This window comes from Betta splendens, chromosome 4 (genome assembly GCF_900634795.4).
Source record: "Betta splendens chromosome 4, fBetSpl5.4, whole genome shotgun sequence".
NCBI lineage: Eukaryota > Metazoa > Chordata > Actinopteri > Anabantiformes > Osphronemidae > Betta > Betta splendens.
The window spans coordinates 30,386,216-30,404,014 of NC_040884.2; the positions used below are offsets into that span (position 1 = coordinate 30,386,216).

General features: G+C 44.9%; 1 protein-coding gene across 1 annotated transcript; it reads right to left on the reverse strand.

Annotated features, from left to right (window-relative positions):
* Positions 1 to 5,230: 5,230 nt before the first annotated feature.
* On the reverse strand, positions 5,231 to 17,641 carry LOC129604009 (uncharacterized). The gene is made up of 2 exons (XM_055508310.1): positions 16,381 to 17,641; positions 5,231 to 5,371 (listed from the first exon to the last, which is right to left on the reverse strand). Exon 1 carries the CDS (start codon positions 17,498 to 17,500, stop codon positions 16,430 to 16,432), a length of 1,071 nt encoding a protein of 356 aa, XP_055364285.1. The 5' UTR covers positions 17,501 to 17,641; the 3' UTR covers positions 5,231 to 5,371; positions 16,381 to 16,429.
* Positions 17,642 to 17,799: the final 158 nt, after the last annotated feature.

Consider the following 17,799-nt stretch of genomic DNA (forward strand, 5'->3'; position numbering starts at 1 on the left):
GGCTGTTGCCAACAAAAAATGCAATGTTTGAAATTTTTTTTTATTTTAGTGTTTGATTAATGTGTAATCAAAAGGGGGGAATGTAATGGAAAAATTTTGCCTTTGTGCTATTTCTTATCCAACACAGTCGTCATGTGCTGGTTAGGTGCAATACTGAACATTCTCACACAAATAACTAATCTCCTGTGCTGTCGTACATCAAGTCTAAACATCTGATGTTCCATTTGACTGAATAATAATTTATGATATATGTTTGTCTTTTACACCCGGACTCAGGCTCCATCCTATCTGACTCCCCACCAGACCCAAGGCTGTTAAAGCGAATGCATCTTGTCTTAGAAGCTCGGTGTTCCTTCGTTTGGATAACAAGACATGATGATGCAGAAGTGAGAAAGTAAACATTCTCACTTACAGCGAGATGAAGTGGCACAAACAATTCCATTGCTTTAGAGAGACATTCCACCAGAGCCAGAGAAAGGGGTTAAAAGGCAGAGACAACTTGAGGATCGTGGGCTCTTTGCATCACACCTTCGTGGTGTGTGCACTGATTTCCCCAGCTGGTTTTTGGTTTGTTGATGTGCACGATCAACATCCATGCTTTTTATTTGCTTTCCCCATTATTTTTTATTTCTTTATTATTTCAATAAATCGCACCGAAAGAACAACTCTCTCATCTGCTTCTTTATGGAAAATTTCCACCATACCATTGGAGGCTGGAATGCAGAAACACTAAAACATGGTTTTCGAGCTCTTTAGGCCAAGAGAAAACTAGTTTAAACCACGGCAACTGCAACTGTGCTTTTAAGGTTGTATTTAGCTGTTTTAAAGTAGGCTGGCATCATAACATGACCATTATAAACTGTAATGTTAGAAACCAATGCAGAAACACTAAAACATCGTTTTTGAGCTTTTCAGGTCATAAGAACACTAGTTTAAACCAAGACATATGCAGCTGTACATTTAGGAAGCATTGAGCTGTTTGACAGTATTCTGGCATCAGAATATGACCATTAGAGGCTGTTCTGGTGGAAACCAATGCAGAAACACTAAAACATCGTTTTTGAGCGTTTCAGGACAAAAGAAAACTAGTTTAAACCATGGCATATGCAACTGTGCTTTTAGGGTGTATTAAGCTGTTTTAATGTAGCCTGGCCTGAAAACAAGACCAGTAGAGACTGTAATGTTGGACACCAGTGCAGAAACACTAAAACATCCTGTTTGAGCTTTTTTAGGTCATAAGAACAATGGTTTAAACCACGGGATTTGCAACTGTGCTTTTAGGGTGTAATGAGCTGTATTAGAGGTTGCTCTGATGGAAACCAATGCAGAAACACTAAAACATCGTTTTTGAGCTTTTCGGGCTGTAGAAACACTAGTTTAAACCACGGCATATGCAACTGTACATTTAGGATGCATTGAGCTGTTTGACAATATTCTGGCATCATCAATGACCATTAGAGGCTGTTCAGGTGGAAACCAATGCAGAAACACTAAAACATCGTTGTTGAGCTTTTCAGGCCATAAGAAAACTAGTTTAAACCTCGACATTTGCAACTGTGCTTTTATGGTGTACTGAGCTGTTTTAAAGTAGCCTGGCATCAACACATGACCATTGGAGGCTGTTCTGATGGAAGTCAATGCAGAAACACTAAAACATTGTTTTTGAGCTTTTCAGGCCATAAGAAAACTAGTTTAAACCACGGCATATGCAACTATGCTTTTAGGGTGTATTGACCTGTTTGACAGTATCCTGGCATCAGAACATGACCATTAGAGGCTGTTCTGATGGAAACCAATGCATAAACACTAAAACATCGTTTTTGAGCCTTTCAGGTCATAAGAACACTAGTTGAAACCACGGCAACTGCAACTGTGCTTTTAAGGTTGTATTTAGCTGTTTTAAAGTAGGCTGGCATCATAACATGACCATTATAAGCTGTAATGTTAGAAACCAATGCAGAAACACTAAAACATCGTTTTGTAGCTTTTCAGGTCATAAGAACACACTAGTTTAAACCACGGCATATGCAACTGTACATTTAGGATGCATTGAGCTGTTTGACAGTAGCCTGGTATTAAACCATGACCATTAGAGGCTGATCAGGTGGAAACCAATACAGAAACACTAAAACATTGTTGTTGAGCTTTTCAGGCCATAAGAACACTAGTTTAAACCACAGCAACTGCAACTGTACTTTTAGGTTGTATTTAGCTGTTTTAAAGTAGGCTGGCATCATAACATGACCATTATAAGCTGTAATGTTAAAACCAATGCAGAAACACTAAAACATCGTTTTTTGAGCTCTTTAGGTCATAAGAACACTAGTTTAAACCAAGGCATATGCAACTATGCTTTTATGGTGTATTGAGCTGTTTTAAAGTTGCCTGGCATCAGAACATGACCATCTTAAGTTGTAATGTTAGAAACCAATGCACAAACACTAAAACATCGTTTTTGAGCTTTTCAGGTCATAAGAACACTAGTTTAAACCAAGACATATGCAGCTGTACATTTAGGAAGCATTGAGCTGTTTGACAGTATTCTGGCATCCGAACATTACCATTAGAGGCTGTTCTGGTGGAAACTAATGCAGAAACACTAAAACATCGTTTCTGAGCTTTTCAGGCCATAAGAAAACTAGTTTAAACCACTGTGGTGGAAATTTTCCATAAAGAAGCAGATGAGAGAGTTGTCCTTTTTGTGCGATTTATTGAAATAATAAAGAAAATAAAAATAATGGGGAAAGCAAATAAAAAACCAGCTGGGGAGATCAGTGCACACACCACAAAGGCGTGATGCAAAGAGCCCATGATGCTCAAGTTGCTTCTGCCTTTTAACCTTTCTCCCTGGACCTGGTGGAATCTCCTTATCACACTGTGGGTGAAGATGTTCACATTACACAGGGAATACACAAGGTTACAACCTTGGGTCTGGTGAGGCATCAGACAGAAAGGAGCCAGAGCCCAGGGGTAAAAGGCAGACTCAGGCCATGAACAATCGGTCACCTTGAGAGGGAGATAGATTGTCTGTCTGAGAATGTTCAGTTCTGGGTCTAATCAACAAGTACAGAATGCATGGTCACTATACAGAGTCAGAAATGAACACAAAAAGCATTTAAGTACAATTTTTCCATTACATTTCCCCCCTTTTGATTACACATTAATCAAACATTAAAAGAATAAAAATTTTCAATCGTGTCATTCATTCTATAGTAATAAAGGATTCTTTAAAAATGATTTGTTAAATGTATTGCTTATAAAAATGTAAATGGCGTAGGGATAAAAGATTGTGAGCTGTTTTTGTGGGTAGTTATACAAGAATAACCCTTGTGGATGAGCTTTTTGGAAAGACAGGGACATAAGCCTATATCATGTTCAGTCAAGCAAAAATGGGAAGATATGTTGATTTAAACTATTGTGGAGTCAGCCTCTGTGTCACTACCATCATCATCGGAGTCATCTTTGTGGTCATCGTTATCAACGTCAACATCATCCTCTACAGAGTCAGCATCAGAACCAATGAGTGAATCGGTGTCCGGATTCCTGAATGTAGTGCATTGTGTCATTTGGTACGAAAGCGCCGCTGATGTCTCGCGCATGATGAGACCCCTAATCAGAGGAATAACACAACAACCAAGCAACATGATCACGGCCATGAAGATGATAAGCGAGACTATTGCCGACATAAAAACTGATTTCCATTTTCCAAAAGTTTGGTCTAGCCAGCGCCAAGGGGACGGATCTACGCCGGAGTTTCTAGCCCATTCGTCTCTAAGACTCTCAAGGCCCTCGATAGCCTTTGTCACATAGCCATTAGAATCAGTGTTGTTGGGGATAAAAGTACAGCACGCTTCTCCAAACATAACGCAGACACCTCCTTTCTCCGCTAGCAACATGTCCAGGGCCATTCTATTCTGCCAAGTCATCTTAGACGTAGGAGCCAGCTGCCCGGACATGCCTCTCATACCACCCGCAGTTTTGTTGATGAAACGCTGTTGATTGTAATAAAGATAGCTGATCCAGGCTGAATTCTTGTTAACCTCTATTATGGGGCCCATAAAGGGAATAGCACTCGTCCACCCCGCCGCATGCTCGTTGCAAGCCTTAAACTCTTCCGGCACTCCTCGTGGTACGCCTATTGCATCTATGTAAAGGTCAGGATCCAAGGAACCTCCTGGAGCCCTGCGCCTGGTGCGTGAGTGTTTCTGTGGAGCTGAGGGCAAAAGGTGTATTCCCCCTGTGAGGAACACTACCTGAGTACAGGTGCCGGTCCAATTGGTTGGTAAGGTGGCCCCGCAGAGCCACCACATGTCGGACAAGGGCTTCCTTTGATGGACTAAGTCAGTGGAGGATGGGGCAATTGTTCCATCATGGTCATCAGGTCTCTAACGGCATAAACTAAGCATGATCGATTTGTGGGTGACTCCGGTGTGCGGTGGATAAGAGTGTCTTCGGTTGATGCGAATGTCAGAGTGACTATGCATGTTGCTGTCATCGTCGATATGACAATCATTTTTATCTTGTTCCGTCTGGTGGATGTCATTTTGTGTCAGTGGAAGATAAAAATTTGTGTGAATCAAGTGGAAGCATAAAATGTTTTGTTTAAAAATAGTGGATAAAATCACAAAGGTATACATGTAAATCAACCACACAATTTAGAGCAAATATTAAAGTAACATACAATGAAGATCAAAAACAACAGGGTCACAATCAATGTCTTCTTCTTCCTGTTGAACAGTGGTGTTAGATTGTTTCCAACCTGTTTGTTGACACCTTGACAGTTCGTTGGGGTGCTTCAGGTTGTGATCAGCTGATCACAGAGACACCTGGGATTCGTTATCACATCCAGGTTTCCTTCCAATGTCGTCTGAGTCACTGTCACTCCCATGACGTGAAGAGTCTACACGTCGTCCAGCGTCAGCAACTCAAGGCTGCTCGTGTGTGTGTTTTCTCAGGAGCGTGTGTGTAGATGTATGGTCTGATAGTGTGATTCACCGGCGCAGCTTCAGACGGCGCTTGGCTCGCACCTTCAGCTGAACGGTCAACGCAGCCTCGCCTCAGTGTGTGTGTGTGAGCACAGCAAGGGTCGTCCTTCTCAATTCTTTTCGACAGTGGTGGTTTTCTCGTGTGGTGTAGATGGAGATGGAGGGTCGTCTGTCGGATCCGGGACCTTCTTGCAGTGGCTGGAGTGGATCCAAGTCGCTCTTTCTGCGATCTTCACAGCCGTGTTGGTTGTCAGAAGGACTTGGAAGGGACCTTGCCACCGCTTTGAGTTCCAGTGCTTCCTGCGAAGCTCCTTAATGATCACCCAGTCTCCTGGTTGAATGATGTGCAGTGGTTCTGTCGCCTGTTTGGGCAGAGCCGCTTTCACCTGTTTAGAGATTTGGGACAGAACAGAGGATAAGTTCTTACAGTACTGTAGCATTGCGTCTTCGCACATTTCAGTAGGTGGTAAAATCCTAGTCTCGGTCTCAGGGTGGAGTCCCATCATAGGAGGTCTACCAAATAGGATCTCATACGGGCTGAGGTTTGTTCTCATCCTTCTCCTCATTCTCATGTATCAGAGCACAATGGGAAGAGCCTGAGTCCACTTGAGACCAGTCTCTGAGCAGCATTTAGCCAGTTTGTTTTTCAAAGTGCCATTCTCTCTCTCTACCGCCCCTCCGCTTTGAGGGTGGTAAGAGCAGTGTTTTCTGATGTCGATGTTCAGAAACTTTTCCACTTCCTCGAGGGCTTGGTTTGCAAAGTGTGAGGCGTTGTCACTGCTGATTTTAGATGGAATCCCCCATCTGGGAATTATTTCTGTCAGCAAGGCTTTGGTAACTGCATGGCTGTTAGCATGTTTAGCTGGGAAGGCCTCCACCCATTTTGACCACATATCAACAATCACTAAACAATACTTTTTACCTTCTGCTGGCGTTAGTTCGATGAAGTCCAGCATTAAATGGTCAAACGCCTGTTCCGGTGGTGGGTGAGCTGCCAGTGGTTTGGCAGTTGTCTTACCTGGGTTGTGTTGGGCGCATGTCATACATGCTTCACAGTATTTTTGCGCATAAATTAAAAAACCCTTAGTGTACCAATGTTTTGTAAGAGCATCTAACATTCCCCCCTTTGATACATGGTCTAATCCATGTGTCAACTTCGCGAAATGAGGGAAAAAGTGTTTAGGTAGGCAAGGTTTGCCGTCGGGCCCATACCAAACGCCATGGCTACTGGTGGCGCCATTCGTCAGCCAGAGCTTGTGTTCCTGTGGGGTAGAGAACGTCTGAAGATCCGGGAGAGCAGAGGGAGGAGAGGGAGGTTGGGTAGAGGTGGAGGATAAGAGGCAGGGAGCAAAGGGAAGGGGAAGTCGGGCAGCTGCCTTCGCAGCAGCATCAGCGCATGCGTTTCCAGAAGAGATGGGATCAGTGCCCCCAGTGTGTGCAGGGCACTTACATACAGCAATTGCAGCTGGTAACAGAATTGCGTCGAGCAGATCAGCAACCTTATCATGATGCAAGATAGGTTTGCCATCAGATTTCAAAAACTTTCTGTGTTTCCACAGAGCACCAAAGTCATGTGTGACGCCAAAAGCGTATCTGGAGTCTGTGTAGATAGTAACAGACTTCCCTTCAGCCAATTTACAGGCTTCGGTCAGTGCAATCAACTCCGCAGCCTGAGCAGAGTAATGTCCTGGCAAAGCGCCAGACTGTAAAACAGTATGAGAGGTGCAGACTGCATATCCAACCTGACAGTGGCCCGAAGCAGGGTCTCTAGAGGCGGAGCCATCAACAAAGAGAACGAGGTCACAGTTAGGAATTGACACCTCCGACAGATCTGGGCGCAGAGTGCAGACCTGGTTCAAGACCGAAACACAGTTGTGAGGCCCGCCATCGTCAGGGCCTGGAAACAAAGTGGCTGGGTTAAGCACATTGCACCTTTTGACACTAATGTTTGGCATTTCCAGTAAGATGGTGTTGTATCTAAGCCATCGGGCTGTAGAAAGATGCAATGTTTTTTGTTCCAAAAGGATCAAAGACACGGCATGAGGAACCAGCAGGGTGACATCAGAATAGCCAACAATGTCACGTGATGCCAGCACGGCTTTCTCTGCCGCAGCCACTGCTCGGAGGCATGGTGGGAGTCCCGCAGCGACTGGGTCAAGCTTAGCAGAGAAATAGGCTACAGGGCGTGGACGCCCTCCGTGATCCTGTAGAAGGACAGAGGTCATACAACCTGATTTCTCATCCACTGTTTGGGTGAAAGGTCGCGTAGGGTCAGGCAGACCCAAAGTAGGAGCCGACTGAAGAGCAAGTTTGAGGTCGGTGAACGCCTGTTCAGCCTCAGATGTCCACGTGAGGCGGGTCGTGGATGCAGAAGACGTCTGCATCAGAGCTCTAAGCGGAGCCTCCAAGACGGCGCAGTTAGGAATGAAATTCCTGCAATAAGAGCACATGCCTAAAAAGGACATAAGCTGTTTGTATGTGCACGGTTTAGGCAGGTTCTGAATAGCTTCAGCTCTTTTAGGTGAAATGGATTTTCCTTCCGCGGTAGGTAATGATGTGACCTAGGAAGGTAACTTCCGTCTGCACAAACTGTAATTTAGACAGACTTGCTCTGTGTCCAGCAGCATGCAGGTGTTTCAGCAGCTTGATCGTGTCTGCTGCGCAAGTTTCCTGATCCTCAGTGCAGATCATCAAGTCGTCAACGTACTTGTGGTGGAAATTTTCCATAAAGAAGTAGATGAGAGAGAGTTGTCCTTTTGTGCGATTTATTGAAATAGTAAAGAAAATAAAAATAATGGGGAAAGCAAATAAAAAGCATGGATGTTGATCGTGCACATCAACAAACCAAAAACCAGCTGGGGAGATCAGTGCACACACCACGAAGGTGTGATGCAAAGAGCCCACGATCCTCAAGTTGCTTCTGCCTTTTAACCCCTTTCTCTGGCTCTGGTGGAATGTCTCTCTGCAGCAATGGAATTGTTTGCGCCACCTTATCTCGCTGTGAGTGAGAATGTTTGCTTTCTCACTTCTGCATCGTCATGTCTTGTTATTCAAAGGAAGGAACACCGAGCTTCCAAGACAAGATGCATTTGCTTTAACAGCCTTGGGTCTGGTGGGGAGTCAGATAGGATGGAGCCAGAGTCCGGGTGTAAAAGACAAACATATATCAGAAATTATTAGTCAGTCAAATGGAGCATCAGATGTTTAGACTTGATGTACGTCAGGGCACAAGAGATTATTTGTTTGTGTAAGAATGTTCAGTATTGCACCTAACCAGCACATGACGAGTGTGTTGGATAAGAAACAGCACAAGGCAAAATTTTTCCATTACATTCCCCCCTTTTGATTACACATTAATCAAACACTAAAATAATAAATTTTTTCAAACATTGCATTTTGTAGTAACAACCCTTACAAATGAAACAGTAAGTGTATTAAGTCAAAATTCAAAAATACACCTTCACATAAAAATGCAAGTAACTTAGGGATAAAAGGTTGGGAGCTGTTTTGGTGGGTAGTTAAACAAGAATAACCTCTGTATGAGCATGTGAAGAAAATAAGTCCATAATCATATTTGTACCAGATTATATTTTGTGATCAGATAGCCATCGTCAAAGTCATTACGTGAATTAGAGTTGGGGTTTTTGAACATAGTTCATTGTGTCATTTGATACGAGAGTGTTGCTGAGGTCGCACGCATGATGAGACCTTTAACCAGTGGGATAACGCAAAAACCAAACAAGAGAATCACAGCCATCTCAATTATAAAGGAAACAGCTGTGGACATGAGGACAGATTTCCATTTTCCAGACATTTCGTCTAGCCAATTTCCAAGGGAAAGAACCTATACCAGAGTTAGCTGAGATTCTGAAGGCCGTGTAGCGCCTTCGCCACAATACCATTAGAATCAGTGTTATTCAGGATGTAAGTACAACATGCCTCTCCAAACATAACACAAACGTCTCTTTCCTCTGCTAACAACGTGTCTACGGCCATTCAATTGTAATGTAATAAAGACAATTAATGTATGATAGCCATAGGTTTCCGGTGGGGTTCTGTATCATATAATCTTCAGATAGATTTCATGCTTTCGGATCTTTAATTGTACATTTGGGCCTAGAGCGAATACGAGATTCAGGGATTTAACCAGAATGATGATGCATATTTCCGCTCGTGTTGTCTTTCATCTGTAGATGAAGGATAAAACATTTTTGCAGCAGTGAATAAAGTCATTGTGAGCAAATTAAACACCAAGTCAACTTCAGGATATTTAAACTCAGTGTCGTTGTGAATTATGTGAAATTTTCTCATTCAAAAGTATTGTGTAAAGTTATATAGAAACATCATATGATCAAGGCAATAATCCGAGTAACATAAAATGTCTAACGCAACGAGGTTACAATTGATGTCTTGTAACAATCTGCTTCGTCCTGTTGAACAGTAGCGTTAGATTGTTTCCAACCTGTGTGTTGAAGTATTGATTGTTCGTTGGGGTTCTTCAGGTTGTGATCAGCTGATCACAGAGACACTTGGGATTCGTTATCACCGCCAGGTTTCCTCCCAATGTCGTCTGAGTCACTGTCACTCCCGTGATGTGAAGAGTCTACACGTCGTCCAGCGTCGGCAACTCAAGGCTGCTCGTGTGTGTGTTTTCTCAGGAACGTGTGTGTAGATGTATGGTCTGATAGTGTGATTCATCGGCGCAGCTTCAGGCGGCGCTTGGCTCACACCTTTAGCTGAACGGTCAACGCAGCCTCGCCTCAGTGCGTGTGTGAGCACAGCGAGGGTCGTTCTTCTCAATTCTTTTCGTCAGTGGTGGTTTTCTTGTGTGGTGTAGATGTAGATGGAGGGTCGTCTGTTGGATCCGGGACCTTCTTGCAGTGGAGTGGATCCAAGTCGCTCTCTCTGCGATCTTTACAGCCGTGTGGGTCGTCAGAAGGACCTGGAAGTGGCCTTGCCACCGTTTGGAGTCCCAGTGCTTCCTCCTGAACTCCTTAACGATCGCCCAGTCTCCTGGTTGGATGGTGTAGTGGTCCTGTCGACTGATTTCACCTGTTGGGAAATCTGAATTGGGGGGAAAAAGGTGTTTGGGCGGCACTGCTGCCATCAGGCCCAAACCAGACTCCATGGCTACAGGTGGAACCATTCGTCAGCCAGAGTCTGCGTTCCTGCGAGGTAGAAAATGTTTAAAGCACAGGGAGAGAGGAAGAAAGGAAGGAAAGGATAGAGAGAGTTGGAGAGAGGGAACAAGGATGGGGAGAGGAAACGAGGATCAGGAGAGGGAGGGGTTGTTGGGCAGCGACCTTCGCAGCAGCGTCTGCAGCTGCATGTCGGCAGAAACAAAGTCGTCACTGATGATGTAAAAACAGCATTAGCTGTAGGCAGCAGGACAGCGTCCAGCAAAGCAGAACCTAATCATGAAGTGAGATAGGTTTGCAATCAGACTTCAAAAGCTTCCTATGCTTCCACAGAGCGTCTGTGAGTCTGTGTAGATGGTAACAGACTCTCCTTCTGCTAGTTTACTAGCTTCAGTCAACGCGATCAACTCTGCAGCCTGAGCAGAGTAGTGTCTTAGCAAAAAGCCAGACTTCAAGACGGACTCTTGATAGTAATGTTCAGCATGTTGAGCAAGGTGGTGTTGTATCTAAGCCATCTGGCTGTAGAAAGATGTGATCTATTCCAAAAGAATCAAAGACAGTATGAGGACAAAAGAACAGAAGTCGTACAACCTGATTTCTCATCCACTGTTTGAGTGAAAGGTCGCGTAGGGTCAGATCAGGAAGACCCAAAGTAGGAGCCAACTGAAGAGCAAGCATGAGGTCAGTGAACGTTGTTCAGCCTCAGACGTCCACGTGAGACAAGAAGTGGACGATGAAGATGTCTGCATCAGAACCCTGAGTGGGGCCTCAAAGACAGTAAAGTTAGGACTGAAGGTCCTACAATAAGAACAAAGACCTAGAAAAGATATCAGCTGTTTTTACGTGCACGGTTTAGGCAGGTCTCAAATTGCTTTAACTCTGTTGGGTGAGATGGATTTGCCATCAGCTGTAATTACAATGACCCAGAAAATAACCTTTGTCTGAACAAAGTGTAATTTAGACAGGCTCTTTGTGGCCTGTAGCATCCAATGTTTCAGTATCTTAGCGGTGTCTGCAGTAACGCCATCTATGGCTTCCTTTAAGAGGGTGTTGTTGTTCATATGGTCTGTGGTCAGATTTAGGTGTGATGACCACTGGTTCACATCCTCTGATCGAACCTACATCATGTCTGTGTGTGAGCCACAGGGAAGCAGGGCTTCCTGTAAGGCTGAGTGTTGGGTCAGAGCGTCCTCTGAAAAATCAAAATAAAAACAAAAGCATGTAGTGTGTCATTAGAATGTGGAGGTACCAAGTTCACTGTTTGCTGCACATAACAGGCAGAATAAAAATAAGTTTTCTAAAACTATGCAAAGTAGGTGAATACGTCACATGGGGTCAGAAGTCGTTCACCAGTCTCCACCCCGTTGACATCTGTTCACGAAAGGACCCACGTCCTGCGTCTGTCTCCATCATGTTTTCACAGAGGGACGTGTGGAACTGTAGAATAAACATCAAAAATCTTTTTTGTTCGTTAGTAAAAGAAATCGCAAGCGCAGACCTGTGTTCATCCCAAAAGAGGGAAGTTGAGGCCAGTTTGTCAGTGTGTGTGTGTGAAATCATAAACAAGCTGTGATGCAGCCTGTGTGAGGGCCTCAGTTACAGCCCCCCCTCAGCAGCCAATGATAAGAGCACAGCTGAGCTGAAGTTAACACCAACAAAAGAGGGATTATTTAGAATGTCTGTAGATGTAACCTGCACTCCGTCTGGAGTGGAAATCAATCAAATACCTAAACTACAGATGAGATCTCTTCCTAAAAATTTAACTGGGCATAAGTTTGAAAGCAACAATAAATCTCAAGGTGTCTCGCTGTCAGATGTTGCATAAGACAGTGAAAGAATAAGTTTTTCTTTAATAGTCTGGTACGTACAGTAATTATTATTACTTCTCTCTAATAGTCGTCTTCCCTTTAATAGTCATTAATAGTCTGTTTCAGTCGGTTTCAGTCTTCCTATGGTCCGGTTTTGTTTTTTCTACAGTCTGTTTTGTTTTCCTATAGTCTGGCCAGACAAACCTATATTGTGCACAAGTATTTTTAGAAACATGAAGGATTTTATTACTGAATTTGTTGCAAGTTAAAATAGTTTAAACCCATCAGACTGTAAAGTCATGCAGCAGTTGTCATTTAGCTGTTTGTCATATTTTTAAAATCACTCTGTGGGATTTTTTTTTGAGCAAAAAGCGATTCTTCATTGCGAGCAGATAAGCATGAACATGAATTTGAGCGTGTATCAGCTGTAAGCGTGTTTCTTCATTGCGTGTGTGGAAATGTGTGTGTGTGCTTGCGGTACCGTCTTCTACGTCACGTGAAAAGGAACCGTCACCTTCCTCCTTCCCCAACCATCAGTCTGATGTGAGCGCCAGCGGGTGAAGCCTTTCGATGGGACAGTTGTTCCTCGATGACAGACCTTTCCTGGATCCTCAGATGCAGCTCTATTTGGCCGATCACGTCTGAAGCCTCTCCTGTTGTTTCAACCAGTGTCTGTGTCAGAGCACGTCTTCTCTGCTGTTGCTCTGTGCTTGTTTTCCTTTGCTGATTGTCATAAGCAGGTGTCTGTGTCAGACACACACGCTTGTAGTAGCTGGTTCATCTGATGAGCCCAGAACGTGATGGCTGCAGACGTTGTGAGAGTCGCTGAGGCGTCCATGCTGTGGTGTCCTCCAGCTGCTGTGGTGTCAGAGCTTCCACCCTGTTCTGGTTGTTGGTCGGCGCTTCTTCTCCTTCGGTTCTTCTGCTGATGGTGGGAAAGGAGTCCAGATCCGGATTTACCCTCATCGCGCTCAGTTCTGCATTAGAATAGAGAGCAGAAACAATGGGAGCATTTGATCTTGACATGATATGTGTGTGTGTGGTGTGTGTGTGTGGTGTGTGTGTGTGGCAGAGTGGAAACAATTCTTCCCCAGAGTTGTTATCTCCTTTTTTCCTGTTACTCTCATCTCTCTTTTGTTTCTTTTAGGGCTTTAGTGTTGATAGTTTTGCTTTTTCAGATCCTTTCTTTTGTATCCAATTTTTCTTTTAAGGTGCATATGTCTTTTACACTAAGCGATTCTCCTTTTGAACCCATAACCAGTTTCCCACTCATGGAAACATGAAACGCACTAATAACCATATTTACTTTTTACTTTTATAATTACTTTTAATTTTGTAATGCTGCAGTCTGGTGGTGGAGACTTAGATCGCCCCGAACCCATCTTTCAGAGTCCCGGCGGTTTTCTACCTTAGATTTTTATGTGTTCCGGCCGGAACCTTTTTTCGAAATTTCTCTTCCACGGACGTCTCCGTAGAAAGGGAACCGCTCAGATCAGCGACAGGGTTCTCGGAAGTGGTCCCTCACCGTCAGGCCCCTCTAAGACCCGGGTCCCTCGTATCTCAAAACCACTTCCCCCTGCAAACGCGCTCCGTATTTCAGAAGCCGTCTTTTATTTCCTTGTCCACACCCTTTGGACTGCGCTCAGATCTGCACACTGGTCTGTATCCTCAGTACAGACAAAACAAGCTCGGTCCCACGAGCCAACCCTTAGCAACCACCGTCTCGACCACCAGGGCAGACTTTGACCTAATTCATTTTACCCGAATATTAATTTTTTTAATTAAAAAAAATTGTTTGGTCCTAATTATTATATTTTAGATGTTTTTCAGCCACATAGTCGTTTTAGAAATATTATTATCTCTAGTCCTAGTTATGTTTTCTTTTATGTTTTTTCCCAAATTAAAAGGAATCTCTCTCACCGAGCAGAGCCAAATTAGGATTTGAGTTTGAATCTGAGTTCGTGGATCTCGTCAGAGGCGATCCAGACGGGTGAGCAGTCCTCCCAGCTCTGAATGTCTGTAGAGGTTTGGAGGCTGAGCGACCCTAGTCCTCAGGACTATCGTCCCTGGTCACACCGTCCAGACGACCTGCCGCGGGATCCTGCCGACAACGCCAATTTCTGTGGTGGAAATTTTCCATAAAGAAGTAGATGAGAGAGAGTTGTCCTTTTGTGCGATTTATTGAAATAGTAAAGAAAATAAAAATAATGGGGAAAGCAAATAAAAAGCATGGATGTTGATCGTGCACATCAACAAACCAAAAACCAGCTGGGGAGATCAGTGCACACACCACGAAGGTGTGATGCAAAGAGCCCACGATCCTCAAGTTGCTTCTGCCTTTTAACCCCTTTCTCTGGCTCTGGTGGAATGTCTCTCTGCAGCAATGGAATTGTTTGCGCCACCTTATCTCGCTGTGAGTGAGAATGTTTGCTTTCTCACTTCTGCATCGTCATGTCTTGTTATTCAAAGGAAGGAACACCGAGCTTTCAAGACAAGATGCATTTGCTTTAACAGCCTTGGGTCTGGTGGGGAGTCAGATAGGATGGAGCCAGAGTCCGGGTGTAAAAGACAAACATATATCAGAAATTATTAGTCAGTCAAATGGAGCATCAGATGTTTAGACTTGATGTACGTCAGGGCACAAGAGATTATTTGTTTGTGTAAGAATGTTCAGTATTGCACCTAACCAGCACATGACGAGTGTGTTGGATAAGAAACAGCACAAGGCAAAATTTTTCCATTACAGTACTGCAGCAGGGCGGTGCCTGGGGACAAGACAAGATCATCCAGGCTGTCTTTCAGTGCCATATTGTAGATTGTGGGGCTTTCTGAATACCCCTGACACAGTCTGGTAAAGGTGTATGATTTTCCGTTGAATTCAAAAGCGAACCAGAATTGACTGTCTTTGTGAATGGGCACGCTGAAAAAAGCATTGGCCAAATCAATTACTGAAAAAAATTTAGCCTTGGGCGGAACCTGAGAAAGAATGGTGTAGGGGTTCGGTACCGTAGGTGCGCGTGGTTGGACCGCCGCATTTACTGCTTGCAGATCCTGGACAAACCTCCATTCTGTTGGCTGTCCTTTGTCTCTGATTTTCTTAACTGGGAAGAGTGGAGTCCTCACTGGAGAGTTGTCACATGGGACAACGACTCCTGCTTTCAAAAGAGAGTTAAACACCGGTGTTATTCCTTCAATTGCTTCTCTCTTTAAAGGGTATTGCTGTTTGCATGGTCTGTAGTCAGATTTTGGCGTGATGACCACTGGGTCACACCCTTTGATCAAACCTACATCATATTTGTGTGTGGCCCACAGGGAAGCCGGAACTTCCTGTAAGGCTGGATACTGCGTCAGAGCGTCCTCTGACAAAAACACGTGGTGTGGAGTGTGTGTGGAATGTTGAGGGTACCAAGTGCACTGTACGCTGCGCATGAAAGATAGACTGAAAAAGTTTTTTGTAAGCATGCAAAGTAGGTGAATACATCACATTCGGGTCGGAAGTCGTTTGCCAGTCTCCTTCCCGTTGACATCAGTCCACGAAAGGACCCAAGTCCTGCCATCTGTCTCCGTCATGTTTTGACAGAAGGACATGTGGATCTGTAGAATAAGCATCAACAAATCTCTCTTGTTCTTTAGTGAGAGAAATCGCAAGCGCAGACCTATGTTCATCCCAAAAAAGAGAGGTTGAGGTCAGTTTGTCCGCATGTGTGCGTAACCATGATTTTTCAAACTCCTCATCAGGACCAGTGGACACATGTGCTGTACAAGACAGGTCAGATGTGTCTCTAAAGGTCATATTCTGTGAGGAAACAAGCTGTCGAGCAGCCTGTATGAGGGCCTCAGTTACAGCCTCTCCCTTCAGCAGCCACTGATAAGAGTAGAGCAGTGGCTCTGAGCTGAAATTAACACAAACGAAGGAATAATTATTCACATTGTCCGTGGTTGTGACCTGCACTCCCTCCGGAGTGGAAATCAGTGAAATACCTAAACTACACATGAGATCTCTTCCTAATAAATTAACTGGGCATAAGTTTGAAAGCAAAAATGAATGTTTGAGTGTCTTGTCGTCTGATGTCGTGCAAGACAGAGGCACAGTAAGTTTTTCTTTTATTGTCTGGCCAGACGAACCTATAGTGTGCACAAATCGTCCACTCATTTTAGGTGGATTGGAAAACATGGAAGATTTTATTACCGAATTTGTTGCTCCTGAGTCTACTAAAAACATCATACGTTCACCTTGAACCGTCAGAGCAAACTCGGGAAATTGTTTGAAACCATTTGACTGTAAAGTCATGCAGCAATTGTCATTTAGCTGTTTGTTATTCTTTTCAAAATCACTCTGTGGGATGTTTTGAGCAGAAAGCAAGTCTTCATTGCAAGCAGGCAAGCATGAATTTGAATCTATTGAGCATGTATCAAGTGTGAGCGAGTGTGTGTGTGTCTGTGCGGTACCGTCTACGTCATCATGTGAACGGAAACCTTCGCTGGGCTCCTTCTCTAGTCAGTCTGACGAGAGTGCCCGGGAGGGTGGAACCTGACGTAGCCGGGGGCAGTACTTCTTCCAATGTCCCATCTCGCCACAGATGTGGCAAGCGTTTCCTGGATCTCCAGATGCGCCTCCTGTGTCTCTGTTGGGCCAATTCCGTCTGAAGTCTCTTCTTCCTCGCCCGCGAAACCTGCCCGCTCCTCTGTTATTGTTATGCATTGCAGAGAACATCTCCAAGGATGGCAGATACAATTCGCTCTGTTGTTTTTCCTTCTTCGCCATCTTCCTCTGCTGGAGAGTGTCATAAGCATGGCGTGCGTGTCTTGTGAGGTCAGACAGACGCGCTTCTTCTTTCCATCCGATGTATGACTGCTTCACGGCGTCAAAAACTTCAGGGAGTAAGCCTTTCATCACCAGTTCACACAGGTGACTCTCGTATGTTGAACAAACGAGTCCTCCCACTCCTTCAGGGGGAGGATGAACTCCTCCGTGTGTGTTGTATGTAGTGGTGAGGCGGTGAACAAAGTCATCAACTGATTCCTCCGGTTGTTGTTTGCATGTAGTGACTTTAATCATACAGACTTTATCAGGGAACGCAGTTTCGAGGTGGGCAACAAGCGTCCTCACTGCGGTAACGAATCCATCATTTAAGTTTTTTGTCCAGTCTTTGTGTTTGAGAGCCAGTGTCAGATCAGGCAATTGTCTAGCCAGCTTTTGGTATTCACAAGGTGCAAGACGTTTGGCCAGGATGCGACGGATCTCAGCTCCAGTGGGTCTGTACTCCTGGCAGAAAGCCAGAAGGTTGGCACCAAATGTCTTTCCTGATACAGTGATGTCTGGGAGATTTTGAGCAAAGTCAGCTATGTCAGCGCTAGTCCATGGTCTGTGCACTAACATGCTTCCTTCAGGGCCGGCCACTTCCACCATGGGCAAGCTGATTTCTGGAGCTACTGGTGTGTTGCTCCTTAGGGTACGAACGCTGGTAGTTGCAGAGGCAGCACTCGTAGTGGCAGTTGGTGCATGGGCACAGCTTGTGGCAGCGGATGATGTAGGAATGAAGCCGACAGGTGAATCGGCCCAGAACATCCGTGCCTCCGTTCCAGGAGTTGGTGTGGCATTTACACTGTCCTCCACATGCTCTGACTGCTCTGCAGCCGATGTTACAGCTCCTGATGACAGAGGTTGGCCAGGCTGTTGATGTGGGCCAGGCTGCTGCAGTGGTGCAGGCTGTTGATGCGGGGCAGCAGGAAACCGAGCGGGGGCCAAAACGGGCGGGGGGGGGGGGGGGGGCCGAGGGGGGAGGGGGGGGCGGGGGGGAGAAGGGAGGGAGTGGGGGGCCGAGGACGGCAAGACACAATAGGGGGGGTGGGGGGGAGGCATTAGGG